Genomic DNA, 13,001 nt, shown 5'->3' with positions numbered 1-13,001 from the left:
TATATTCATATGTAGTCGTTCCCAATTTTGAATTGCATGTTTTGGCATTTCTTGCTTGTCCTAACATGAAGACATATCTTTTTCCCCCCTTCTTTATTTTCTTGCTTTTTGGATTCTCTCAATAACAGAAAGGCCACTGTCATCCCTGGCTATATACCCATCATCCTTCCCTGGCAGGTTCCGAGAAGGAATACTTTTTGCCCTTAGAGCAATTTGGCAAATAAGTCTAAAATAATCCAGCGATATAAACTGGTGTGAATCAAATACTCACTTCACACCAGGCTCTCCAACACCCATCCCACAGGGAACATCAGGCAATATCCGGTGACATCTTGGGGGACTCACAAGTGGACAGGTGTATGTGTGCTACTGTCATTGGCAGGAGGCTCCCCCACGAATGTCAGCTGCGATAGTAATGTTTAAAAGCCTGCTTGCTGCCAAACCTGTAAGCTCCGAGTGCTTAATAAAACCTACGCACTTAGGGGTTGCGGATTTAGCTCAGTGGTAGAGCGCTTGCCTGGCAAGCGCAAGGCCCTGGGTTCGGTCCCCAGCTCCGTAAAAAAGAAAAAAAAAAAAAACCCTACGCACTTGGAAAGTGGAAGAAGAGTAAGTCGTAAAGGGTGTTAAGGGAAATCTGGTGTCACCATCTTGGATCTGTAATGGAAAAAATGGGTCAAGTTATTTTTTTAGCCTCTCCACCGGAAAATTGCTCTAAAGTACGTATATGCAGCATATGTATGGACTATATATAGAGTGCTATTTTTGCATTTGAGTTGTGATTATGATTCACAAACAAAAATGTTCTTTTACTTTTTAAATTTTCAACGTAGTTTCTCAGCAGTGACCTTTTTGGATAGATCTCGCTACGGTGACGCTCAGGGTGCTTCCTAACAGACCGTGTATATGGGGGTGTGTGTGTGTGTGTGTGTGTGTGTGTGTGTGTTTAGCACGTTTGACATGTGTGAGGAAACCTTCCTCCATAAGCTTCCTTTTCCTCCAAAACACTTGGCTTAGAACTGGAGAGACAGCTCAGCTGTTAAGATCACTCACTACTTTTGTGGAGGACCCGGGTTCGATTCCACAACCCAGGTTGGGTGGCTCACATCTGCCTACTGCAGTCCCAGAGGATCCAACACCCTCTTTAGCCTCCCTAGGCAGTGGCATACACTTAACATTGGCTCACACAGGTATACATGCCTAAATAAAATTTAAAAACACTTGCTTTAAAAGTTTATTACCTACTACCTGTTAAATACATATTTTAAATACAAGAGTCACTTTTCTGCATAAAATTATATTTAAGAATGAATTACGTTGTAGTTACAGTAAGTGAAGATATTGTTTCCTATACAAAAAACCCAGTAGAGCCCTGGAGCATTAAAGAGCCATTGTCTACTGCAATGCATTTAATGCATTTCTCCTGTCCCCTTTGGACTTTACAAGATCAAGGCAGTGAACTGTCATGGACCACGGAAGCTGTGTTCTGGAGAGTCTTGTGGACACTGCACGGCAGCTTACAACTGTCTGTGACTCCAATTCCAAGGGGTTCGATACCCTTTTCTGGCCACCGCACAATTGTGGTGTGTGCGTACACCTATGAGGGCGAAACACCAACCCACGCACAAATAAAATGGACTGTAGATAGGATAGAGCGAAAAGAATGCAAATTGTATTCTTGAGTGACCTCCCTCCGAAAACGTTTTATATAAAGATCAGACTTTTTAGATTGATCAGACTTCCCTTTAGATATTTGATTCATGTCAGTGGCAGGTAAACCTCAGAGCTCACTCGTTTAAAACTCTCACTAAGAGCTAAGTGACATGCGCACCAAGAGGACAGATTCAGCTGCTCTCTGCCAGCGCCGCCCACGTCAGAGCCAGAGTCATTCAGCTTTGCTTGGAACCGGTCTCCTCTCTGATCTATGTAGAGGCTCCTGTTTCAAAGCAGAGCTTTCTCTTGGCACAGTGTTGTGACTAAATGCCTCCAGGACCTAAATGACCAGGACGTCCTATGTACTGGTTTGGTGAGAAGATACCTAATAAAACCGGGGGCACAGTTCAAAGGTGAAGCATTGCTATCGTGATCAGTCCCCGCTTACCTAGCATGACATAATCATTACTATTGATAAAATGCACCCATAATAACACACATACATGTAGGGGAAAAATGGATTCCATTCAGGAAATATGCCAATCTCCCTCTGACTTTTCTGGGATTAAAAGTAAAACAATAACTAATACATTTTTTTTAAGCACACACAAATTATTGTAGTTTCTTCAGGAAGGGCTAAGTTAGCATTTGCACTTGTGTTTAGCTGGCTTCTCTATGCATCATCTAACTAAAAAGAATATGATATGAACCCTTTTCTATATCTTGTTTTATTAATCTTACTAACACAATGATTCATGGTGTGCATCCTTTGTTTCTGTAGCAATAAGTTATTCAGTAAGACAATGACTTATTTCACAGACTCCAACAGAGAGCACTGCCTCACTTAATGTCCCTTTCAGATTTCAGTAATTCACATGGATTTTCTTTGTGTTAGCCAGTTTTCAAATCCCACAGGCTTTGGGGCTGAAGAGAGCTTGTTCCTCGTTATCTCTATGGTTTTTTGTTTGTTTGTTTGTTTTGTTTTGTTTTAATTATAATTGAGGGAACTTAAAACCTACAGAATTTGCTCAAGTCAAAACTGTGTGTCTCTGAAAATGAGACCCATGTTGCTTTCCCCATTTGTTGCAATAAGGCTCATTCTAGGCCAGAATTTCATCCCCAGTATGTATGTGTTTATGCATATGATGTATGCTCAACGACATCTATTTTTTTTTCTTTTTTAGTCATACATCATTTCTCTACAAAACAGAGAAGAATCAGAGCAATAAAGGAAATGGCCAGGGTCTTAGCTCCCGGAGGCCAGCTGATGATTTACGTCTGGGCAATGGAACAGAAGAACCGACACTTTGAGAAACAGGATGTGCTTGTGCCATGGAACAGGGCACTCTGTTCCCGGCTGCTGTCAGAATCCCACCAGTCGTGGGGGCATTCGTGTGAGCATCCCACGAGCCAAGGCTACCAGGGCCCTGGCTCCGCGTGCAGCTGTGCAGTGTGTTTTAAGGGCAGATGTGATTCCAAGCGGTCGCACAGCATGGACTACGGGCCTGCGGTGGCCAGAACCTGCTGCGAAGCTATTTCGAAGGAAGGACAGCAAGAGAATGGATTATATAGCAATTTTGGAAAATCCTTTCGCTCCTGGTTTTTTTCCAGGTCTTTGGATGAATCAACCCTGAGGAAGCAAATTGAAAGGGTCAGGCCGATGAAAATCGAGGGCTGGGCCAACAGCACCGTGTCCCACCAGCCTTCCCGATACCCCAGCGTAGACTTGCATGCCCAGGAGCCGTTTTCAACAAAAAGACCGAACTTAGATGAGGTGTTCGTAGACGCATCTTCTCAAAGACACGTGGGCTGCCTGGGAGTACCCAGCACTTCAGACAACTTCATTGGACACAAGGGAGGAGAGAGTAGGAGGAAGGAGGGGGGCAATTTTCTGGACACCACTGATACCGGGAACAGTGTGGCTGCAAGAAATGGCGGTGATCGTTCTGCCAGAAAAATATTAAGGAGGGTTTCTGCATTCGACTCCACGGACTCCACCTCAGAAGACCCAAGCTTTGTGGAAGGGCAACAGGATGGCCCAGATTCCAAAGCCTTCATGCGTTACTACCACGTGTTCCGGGAAGGTGAGCTGTCCAGCCTGCTGCAGGAGTGTGTGTCTGAGCTGCAGGTTCTGAGCTCCGGCAATGACCATGGTAACTGGTGCATCATCGCAGAGAAAAAGAGGAGCTGGGATTAACTACATCGCTCAAGGCAGAGGCTACAGCCCATCATCTGCTCAATGGGGCTGATGTGGACACCAGAATCGGCACCCTAGTTCATTGCTTTCAAATCCAGGTATGAGTCGGACCGTGAGCACTGTGCCCTCATCCTCCGAACTGTTGAGTAAGCATGAAGGCTGGCATGTCCTGCCTCTGCTGCGGGATCTGCCTGCTGAAGTTTCAATCAAAGGATCCGAGGAAGCAGTAGAAAGTAAACTTAAGTACAGACTTGATCTTATTCCTCCCAGAGATGAAATTATTACGATACGTGTACGTCAAGTGTCAGTATTATCTTTTGGTTTTTAAATAATCCCCTGTTAAATATACCTTTTAAAAGTAGTAATTTTTAAAAATAAATTATGTTGGTTCTCAGGTAGTTACTTAGATCCCTGTGGAAGGTAACAGAGACACCTGTGCTGTTGCTGGGCATGTGTTTAAGGTTCGCTGTGGTGGTATCTCGTTTCCGGACTTCGTTGCTAACTACATCAACCCTTCCAGTATAGCCCAGACCCTCTAAATTACATGCAAACGCCCTTAGGGATGATCGATGTTACTAATACTGTCTTCAGCATTGCTCTGAGGCTTTTACAAGGCGCTATTAGCAGAGGGTTGGTGTTAAAGCAGACAGTTTGCATGCGGCGGAATCAGCAAACATCCATGGCACCATTGACAGAAGAAAAAGTAAACAAAGGATTGTTAGCGTGCAGAGTGCTTTACAGGGGTAGCAGATGGTATGTCCCCTGGTCACATTTTCCCCAAAGGCATTAGGAGCATAAATATCTAACTGAGGTTGTCCCAAAGTTATCCAGAGTTTTCAACTAGGAAGTGCATATCTGAGTTAGCTAAGAGTCTAATTGGAGCCGTTTTACTTTGGCTGTGAGGACAGATCTGGAAATCGTCATGTATTTAGTGGACACATTACTGGGATTCGCTGCTGCATGCCATGGCATTTATTCCCTTGAAGGTGACCACATTAGATCATTGTATCAGTGACCTGGACGGAATCAAAGCTTGGTCACAAGTTGAATTTCTGGTATTCTAGAGTGCAATGATTAGACTGGGTATGGTACAAATCAATACTCTTTTATTTTTAAAGACTTAATCATGAGTCTGATTAATTCTATGTTGTGGATCCCAATAACAATTATGACAGAATTCAAGACTGAACTCAGGAGAAACAAAAATAAGTTGGCCAAGGAATATGGTTCCAGATAATTCGTTAACAAGCAGGAAATCAAATAGTCATTGTACTTTCTGGACCGATATAATGATGGAGATTGGATTAAAATCCAATCTTCACTTTCTTTTTTTCTCCCACTACAAAGTTAACAAAAATTGCAATGGATCATATTTATTTGGTGTTTACCCTCTTCAGAGATTTTGCTGGACTGTATGAAAATGAAGCTACTTTTGAAAAACACAACTCAAAAGGTGCTTTGAAAATGCAAAGTATATCTTGTAAACTTTAGAATGAATCAGATAATTCCTGAGGTTCTTTCAAGTCCAAGTTCCGTCTCTTCAACCCTGCTGTGGAAGTGGCATGTGTGTCTTGTACTTTCCAGCGTACACTTTGTACAGGGAGGCATGAAAATAGGCATAGGGGTAAAGCATAGATTAAAATTTACTGTGCCTTCCACTTCTTCAAATGAAGATATTAAACTCCATGTACGGTGGCTTCCTGGGAGAAGCGGTGACTCTGAACTAGTCAGCAGTAATGACCTCTTTATTATGGTTTCCCGCTTCTCTGAGGTCTGTGTCACTTTGACTTGGCTTTCGCTGCTGGATGTCTAAGCCTGACATCACCCTGGTTGGAATGTGCTACCTAAAGGTCATTCTATGGAACTCAGTTCATCAGGCTGTGACAGGATGGTTTACCAGCTGATATGTCTGAACAAGCTCACAAAATAAACACACACCCCATCTTGTATTAAAAAGCCTTCGGAATGGTTATTGGGATAGAGAGAGATTTTTCCTACAATGATAGAGCTGTGAGCGCTAATAACACCAACCTTGTTAAGTGCAAGAATTCCATGCATCCAGATGTTTTATTGTCTATTTAGCAAAATCTGTGGCTGGTAAGCTTCCTGGGATCCTTGTGCAAAAGCAGTCTTCCATTCAGTGTTTGCCTTTTGATGATAAAAAGCCATTGAGAACTAGTGTAAATATCTTAACCGTTTAAAAGGTTGTTCTCCTTTGGGATTGTCCTCAGAAGGAAACACAAGTCCTAAATGTATATAAATGGAGACGGTGTATGTCCGTCGGCCTTAATCAGCTTGTGGGTGGATCTCACTGATCTGTCTAAAGTGATGGAAAAAACCTTCTCCACGTTAAGACAAAATGGTGTTTTTCTAATTCCCTCCTGGCATCCACACATGAGTCCCACTGTCTGACGGAGGGAAAGTTCAGGGAAGTCATTAGATAATTGTTAGAGGTTGGACTAGCAGTACCTCCCCGGCTTGTGTGGGGCACTTTGTGGAAACAGACAAGTGATTTGGGGGGAAAAGTGATTGACTTGAACGAAAGATGCAATCAAAGTAACAGTTTCCTGGGAGGCGAGTGATTGGCAAGCTTCTCTGGTTATTGGGTTTTAGTGTTCATGTGGGGGTGGGGGGGTGTTCTTTGTTGGCAGAGAGACGAAGTATGACCAGAGTGCTGCAGTGCTTCAGGCTGGCTATGCACACACACTGGCTGCCATGCTGATTGATCCTTTCCTCTAACCTTGCTGTACGCCATCCCCATACTGTCTGTCACTCATTTTGCCTACCCCTCATCCTGATTCTGGAGGCCAAAGACTCCCATGTGCTCAACTGACCTTCATTTGAGTCAGCAAAAAAACAAAAAAACAAAAAACAAAACAAAAAAAAAAACAAAAAACAAAACAAAAAAACAAAAAAAAACTGAAGGTGATTCAGGTGGGAAAGGATCCAAATGTAAATCAGGATTTCAAAAGTACTTGACTACTATTGGCCATGGAACAAATGAATGCTGGTAGATCTTTCAAATACGTGGGCTCCCAGGAGAACAGGAAATGGGACCCTAGTTGTACTCATTATGTGAGTGAATGCCTTAGAAACAAGGTGTGAGGGCCTACTGGGTGGCTTGCTGGTTTAGAGTGCTGTCCTGCAGATGGCCTGAAAGTGGCTCCTAGCACCATGTCAGACAGCTCACAAGTGCCTCTTCAGGATGCCGAGGGTACCTGCACTCTCGTGTGCACAGACCTAAGCATACATGCACAGACACAGACACAGACACACACACACACACACACACACACACACACACACACACACATACACAGACACATGCACACACAGACAGACACAGACACACACACAGACACATACACAGACACACACACACACAGGCACACACACAGGCACACACACAGACACACACACAGGCACAAACACACAGACAGACAGACACACAGACAGACAGACAGACACACAGACACACACACACACACACACACACACACACCAAAAATAAATATTTTTTAAGAACAGGCTATGCATGCCCAGCCTGAATGAGGAAACTGAAGTAACTGTTCACTACTTGGTTCTTCAGAGCCTGTTGTGATGGTGCAGAAAAAAGTAAGCCAAGTCTCACTTTTCCTGAACAGAAGAAGGGATGGGTAACAATAGCAGCTGACTAATATTTATCACGTTATGTGTGTAACCCCCAATAGCTGTCTCAAACAAATATAATCCCCAATTTGCAGATAAGAAAGGCAGAAAAGGAAAAAGATAATAATGCGCTAAGATATCAGAATCTACACAAGCAGTAAACATCACCCATTTAGTGAAAAACAGCTAAGATTCAGTCCTAGACTGTCTGGATCCGGTCTAAGTTCATAACCACCTGCCAGGTCCCAGACTCTATGCCAAGTAAGCAACAGAGTGTGCAAGGTTAAGTGTGACTGTCCCCTGCACAAATGCATTAAGCAGGTTAGGAAAAGACTACACCTCTCTTTCCCCTTCGTGCTGTCTTTTCAGTATTTCACATGTACTTGTCTGTGCATCTGTCCCTGAGGAGGTCGGAAGATAGCTTGCAAGAGTTAGTTCATTCCTCTAAGATCTATATGTCCCCTGAGCCCTCTTGCCAGCCCTGTTTTGTTTCTTTGTTTGTTTTATAATTCTATTTCTATTTGACTAGAATTTAAAAAGCTCTTGATCACAGGGCACTCTGATCACTTTCTACAATTCCCAAACCCTCCAAAAAGCATAGCTCTGTTTTCCTGTTTTAATCAATGAAGAACTTAGGGACTAACACAGGTATTCCTTTTTTTTTTTTTTTTTTTGTTCAGAACCGTTTGGTGTCTCTAGATACAAGTGATGAAAGCCAGGACATATCTGGGGTATTGGGTTATACACAATATGAAGACTTAATGACCAAAAATTCAAGTGTCCTGCTGGAACACATTTTGTTTTTGCTGTATGTCTGTGATCACATGACATTGTTAGTTTTGTAAAACACAATATTCAAACCCCCTTCCTGGGGTGGGGGAAGAGAGGATCACGATGCATATAATTAACATGGAGAATGCCTGTCTGACACACTTAGATTTCATTTAACTGAGGCTACCCTGGGCCAATTGACACAGCCTCCAGCACAAGTGCTCAGTAAACGTATTTCAGAAAAGGATGTGTCCTGTAGGGACAGATATGAAGTCATTCGGAAGGCATGCAGGCCCCTAGTAACCAACTCAAGTTCTGTTTCAGACTCGTTTCCTACAATTGCACCTGTTTTCTGTTCTGCAATCAGCTATTTTAAACAATGATTTCATTAAAACTACATAATAGCAAGTCATTATCCCATCCCTTGAAGGGATCTAATATATTCAGACTAGAAATGCTGTTAATTATAAACTTTCCTCAAAGACAGACGCACCAGCAGGCTCATTCCATCAATAGACACAGGAATGCTAGCACTCATCTGGCAAAGGGAGCCCTGGGAAAGTGAGAGGATCAGAAGCCCCACTTGATATTTCAAGTCCTCTGGTCCCAGCCTTGGGTCAGAAACCAGAACTCTGTTTTGACACCATGGACTCCATCCCCAAGTCTCCAGTTATATTCAAAACTGGGGTAAGAACTTAAAAAAAAAAAAAAGCTCTTAGCAACCAAGAACTGAGATCAAAGCACAAATAGCATTCCAAGGGAGGGAAGACTGGAAACCCAAGAGAATGATGAAACAAAACGCAGGCTATGAAGTGTACAGTTTTTCATCTTGTTTGAAACAGGGTCTCATGTATCCTAAACTGGCCCTGAACTTGCTGTGTACTTGAGGATAACCTTAACTTCTGATCCTCCTGGTTTCTATGAGACAGGAGATCCAGTGCAAGGCCTGATGCATAATAGGCAGGAACTCAACCCATTGAGCCTCATCTCCAGCCCCAAGCTGTGTAACGCATTATTCACCCTGAGTCCCACAGTGTACCCCAGTAGTAGAAGTGTTTCATTGGAGTGTTACCCTACTGTCTGCCCCTCCACTATGACGGTTCTCCTTCGATGGATTATAAACAGACAATAGATCACTTCATGTTGCTACGTAATCTGGCTAATCCAATGGACCACTTGTGAGAACTGATATCCGATCAGATACTCAACTGGCAAATACACGCTTTGTCTCCTTTCGACTAGAGCTGGGAAAAAAATAAAGCAGACTCTAGTATAATTAAGTGTTAATTCAACCACATGAAAACACCTGATTTTCTCCTTAGTTATTTGTCGAAGGCTCCTATCTCATGGGGGAAAGTGAGTGCCTTAGTTTCGGTTTTATTGCTGTGACCATGGCAACTCTTGTAAATGTAAACATTTGATGAGGGCTGGCTTACAGTTTCAAAGGTCCATTATCATCATAGCAGGAAGCATGGCAGCAGGCATGGTGCTGGAAGAGCCAAGAGTTCTACATCTTGGTCTGCAGGTAGCAGAAGGAGACTGGCCTCCACAGGCAGTCAGGAGGAGGCTCTGATTCCACACTGGATGTAGTTTGAGCTTTTATATGAGACCGGAAAGCCTGCCCCCACAGTGACACACTTCCTTCAACAAGGCCACACCTCCTAATAGTATCCCTCCCTGTGGGCCAAGCATTCAAACACATGAATCTATGTCAGTCAAACCTATTCCAACCAGCACGGTGAGTCATGGTAATTCCTTTATGGCAAGTGTAGCCAGATATCAAAAGTCCTTAGACGAAGTATCCACAAATTTGCATTCATACAGGAGAAAAACTATGAAACACAAGCTTCCTCTTATGCACTAATCCTAAAACTTCTCCTTAGATGGTGTATGGTAAGAACTCAAAATTCTCCTGTTTGTTTATCCAGGACATTGGCAATATTTAAGACCCACATGTAAGATCTAAGACATTCTGAATATGTATGTGAACATGTCCCATGTTCTTCAGATGCTCTTCAATATGTATGTATGTAATATATATGTGCATACGCATATTTGTAGACTCCCAGTGTTTGTTGTCATTACTGACCAGGAAAAGAGTTCTCTTGTGTGCTTGCAGAAGACATTAAATTAGCAATTACCATAGGAACGCATCTCATTGAATTGGCCTTTATTGTTGCTTCAGGAGCATTTAAGAAGACTGCTAGATGCTTTCATGCCTTCCCTGGTGTTGACATATGTATTTGTGTCAAAAGTGTGAAGCTTTTTTCCCCTTAAATATAGTTATTTTAATCTCCCCCCCCCAGGGGGAACTAGCAATAGATCTAGAGCACAAATTGATGTAAGACATCTTGACTCTTACAATAACCTAAAGATATTTATTTACGTGAACCAACAGTGGCCAGGATCTTTTTGTAACAGCTATTTAAAATAGCATAATTTGTATGCCTGTGATATGTAGTTGATTATTTATGTGTTTGTGTATTCTTTAATAATAGTCTCAAACAAACAGGATTGGAGTTTTCTTCCTCCCGAATGTGTCAGGGCAGGTGCTGTTAGGCTCGCTCACATGATGCTTGTTACACTTCAATGAAACTCAACCAGTCTGTACTTGAATTCTGTTCCCGTTGTCTGGAAGCTGGGTTAGCCGTCTAATGATACAGCATCTTTTATGGGTTGATAGAAAGGATATTATCTACTTTTTAAAAGACATATTTTAAGACTAATAAAAGACGTAGTAGACCACCCCAAAGTGACACTGTGGTGATGTGTATTTTATATTGCTGGACCTTCCACCGGCTCCATCCGCAGGTTGACAGGTGGTTCTCTTTGGAGAATGGTGAAAGGATTTGCACCTGGCCCCACTGTGACTCCCACAGATCTCCTAGGAGACGCAATCCAGGAGCAGATGGTACTTAGCATCTTGCTGCTTGGCAGTCCCTCACCTGTGCTCTCAGAAGGTGTGGCTATCATCAGAGTGTTGCTTGGCCCTGGTGAGATGGAACAAAAAAAAAAAAAAGGTGAAACAGGAACTTGGGGACATGTGCTCTGCAGTTCTGCAGAAGTCTTTTTGGTCAAAAAACAAAACAAAACAGCAAAACACTTGTCGCTCTGGTCTTTCAAAGCTGTCAATTCTTTCTCTTTGTGTTCCGTTTTTGAAGTGTCAATCACTAATTGAGCTTCAAGGCTGTCTGTTTGCCAGGCATAAGGCAAGTGTTACAGTTTTCTTGATAGTTCAGTGAGAAGCAAACTTTCAGTTTCAACTTTCCAGCTTGGTTCCCCACACCCCACTCTTGAGAAATTAGGCTTACACTGCCCCCATTCCATTGAGATGCTTGTCCTCAAAGGGTTAATCAGCAGAGAGGGACATTTGCACAGCTTTACTAGCAGGGATCCTGTTGGGACATGAACAGGCCCCTACATATTGTCCCATGAGGAGAAGGAGCCTGATCTGGGGTCGCCCCTTCTGTCACAGTGACTCTGGTCAGGGACAGCTATTTGAAAAGCTGGGTAGAACATTCTTACAGCAAGGCTCAGCCTGTGAGTAGAGCCACTGCCTATCAGTGGCACAGTGGGCCATCTGGGCTCTGTGCCACATGTGAGACAGCTGTCTCTATCCCAATGCACACAAGGGGCTCACTGCCTGAGGCCAGAATCCACAGATGCAGATGAGTTTCTCACAGTTAGCAATGTAGTCACACATCAGAGCTCCACAACAAGAAGACTGAAATGAAAGCCGACATTAAAACTGGGAATTCCAGCGACTTGTCCTCCACATGAGCATTGTGCTGGCAGTGGTGGGTGGCGGTGGAGAATGGTCCCTCCCCACACATCCCTTAAGTCTTCAGTGTCACAGGGAGGAACTTGAGGGTGAGCTAAGGTGCTTTGTCACAGCAATGGCCGGGCTCAAACATAGCTGCATCAAGAAAGCAACATAAAGCATAGAATGGGCAGAATTCAGTTCCCTATGAGGGACATGGTGATTTAAATACCACGTTTCTTTACGCTTTTGTTGAACAACTTACAAACATTCTATATAGGCAAGGGGCTTTTTAGAAACCTTTGAAGACTTAATGGGAGTCAAGTTTAATTCTCAGACTTAACTAATTAAAAGCCAGCAGGGTATGCAGCCGGAGAGTCGGTGCAGACGTTAAGAGTACGGATTGCTCTTCCAGAGGACCTTAGCTTGATTATCAGCACCCACAGAGTGGCTCATATATAACCCTGTTTAACACCAGTTCCAGGGGATCCCACACCCTTTTCAGGCACCCATGTGGTACATATATATGCAATGTAGACAAAACACTCATACAGTAAGGTTAATGATTTAAATTGAGAGAGAGAGAGAGAGAGAGAGAGAGAGAGAGAGAGAGAGAGAGGAATGCAAGGCTAGTTAGTCCAGAAGGCAAGGAGTTGGACAATTCTTAAAGGTGTCTGGAACACTCCCGAGTTATTTGTTGATGGTAACAATGGTTCCTTTCATTATGCAGGCTCTGCAGATCAGAAATCTTTACAGTACCACCTATTTCTGATGGTAGCTGTCACTGTAGAGACAAAAGCTGAAGCTCTCAAAGGCTACACCACTTGTGTGGACAGGGAAGGCACTTGGCTTTGTCCTGAACTGTTATTACAAAAACCACAAGAAGGTGGTTTTGCAGGGGACAGGAAAAGGCAAAGACACCTGAGAAACAGGTTGTGACCATGACCACCAGGGTGATAGATTCAGGCCTTCCCT

General features: G+C 43.3%; 2 protein-coding genes across 4 annotated transcripts in view; one reads left to right on the top strand and one right to left on the bottom strand.

Annotated features, from left to right (window-relative positions):
* Trmt9b (tRNA methyltransferase 9B (putative)) overlaps positions 1 to 11,018 on the top strand; it is a 55,664-nt gene extending 44,646 nt beyond the window's left edge. For 3 of the 4 annotated variants that reach the window (NM_001436851.1, NM_001107314.2, NM_001436850.1), the window contains 1 exon segment: positions 2,835 to 11,018. In NM_001436851.1, coding sequence (NP_001423780.1) covers positions 2,835 to 3,847 — 1,013 coding nt within the window. In that variant the 3' untranslated portion in view covers positions 3,848 to 11,018. 4 annotated transcript variants of the gene reach the window in all.
* The window catches only part of Erich1 (glutamate-rich 1), a gene marked incomplete at its 5' end in the record, with an annotated part of 52,793,804 nt that overhangs the window by 19,830,437 nt on the left and 32,950,366 nt on the right, over positions 1 to 13,001 (bottom strand).

The sequence above is a fragment of the Rattus norvegicus genome, chromosome 16, assembly GCF_021556685.1.
Source record: "Rattus norvegicus strain SHRSP/BbbUtx chromosome 16, alternate assembly SHRSP_T2T, whole genome shotgun sequence".
Classification (NCBI taxonomy): Eukaryota; Metazoa; Chordata; class Mammalia; order Rodentia; family Muridae; genus Rattus; species Rattus norvegicus.
This window is presented reverse-complemented; position numbering and strand designations above follow the sequence as displayed.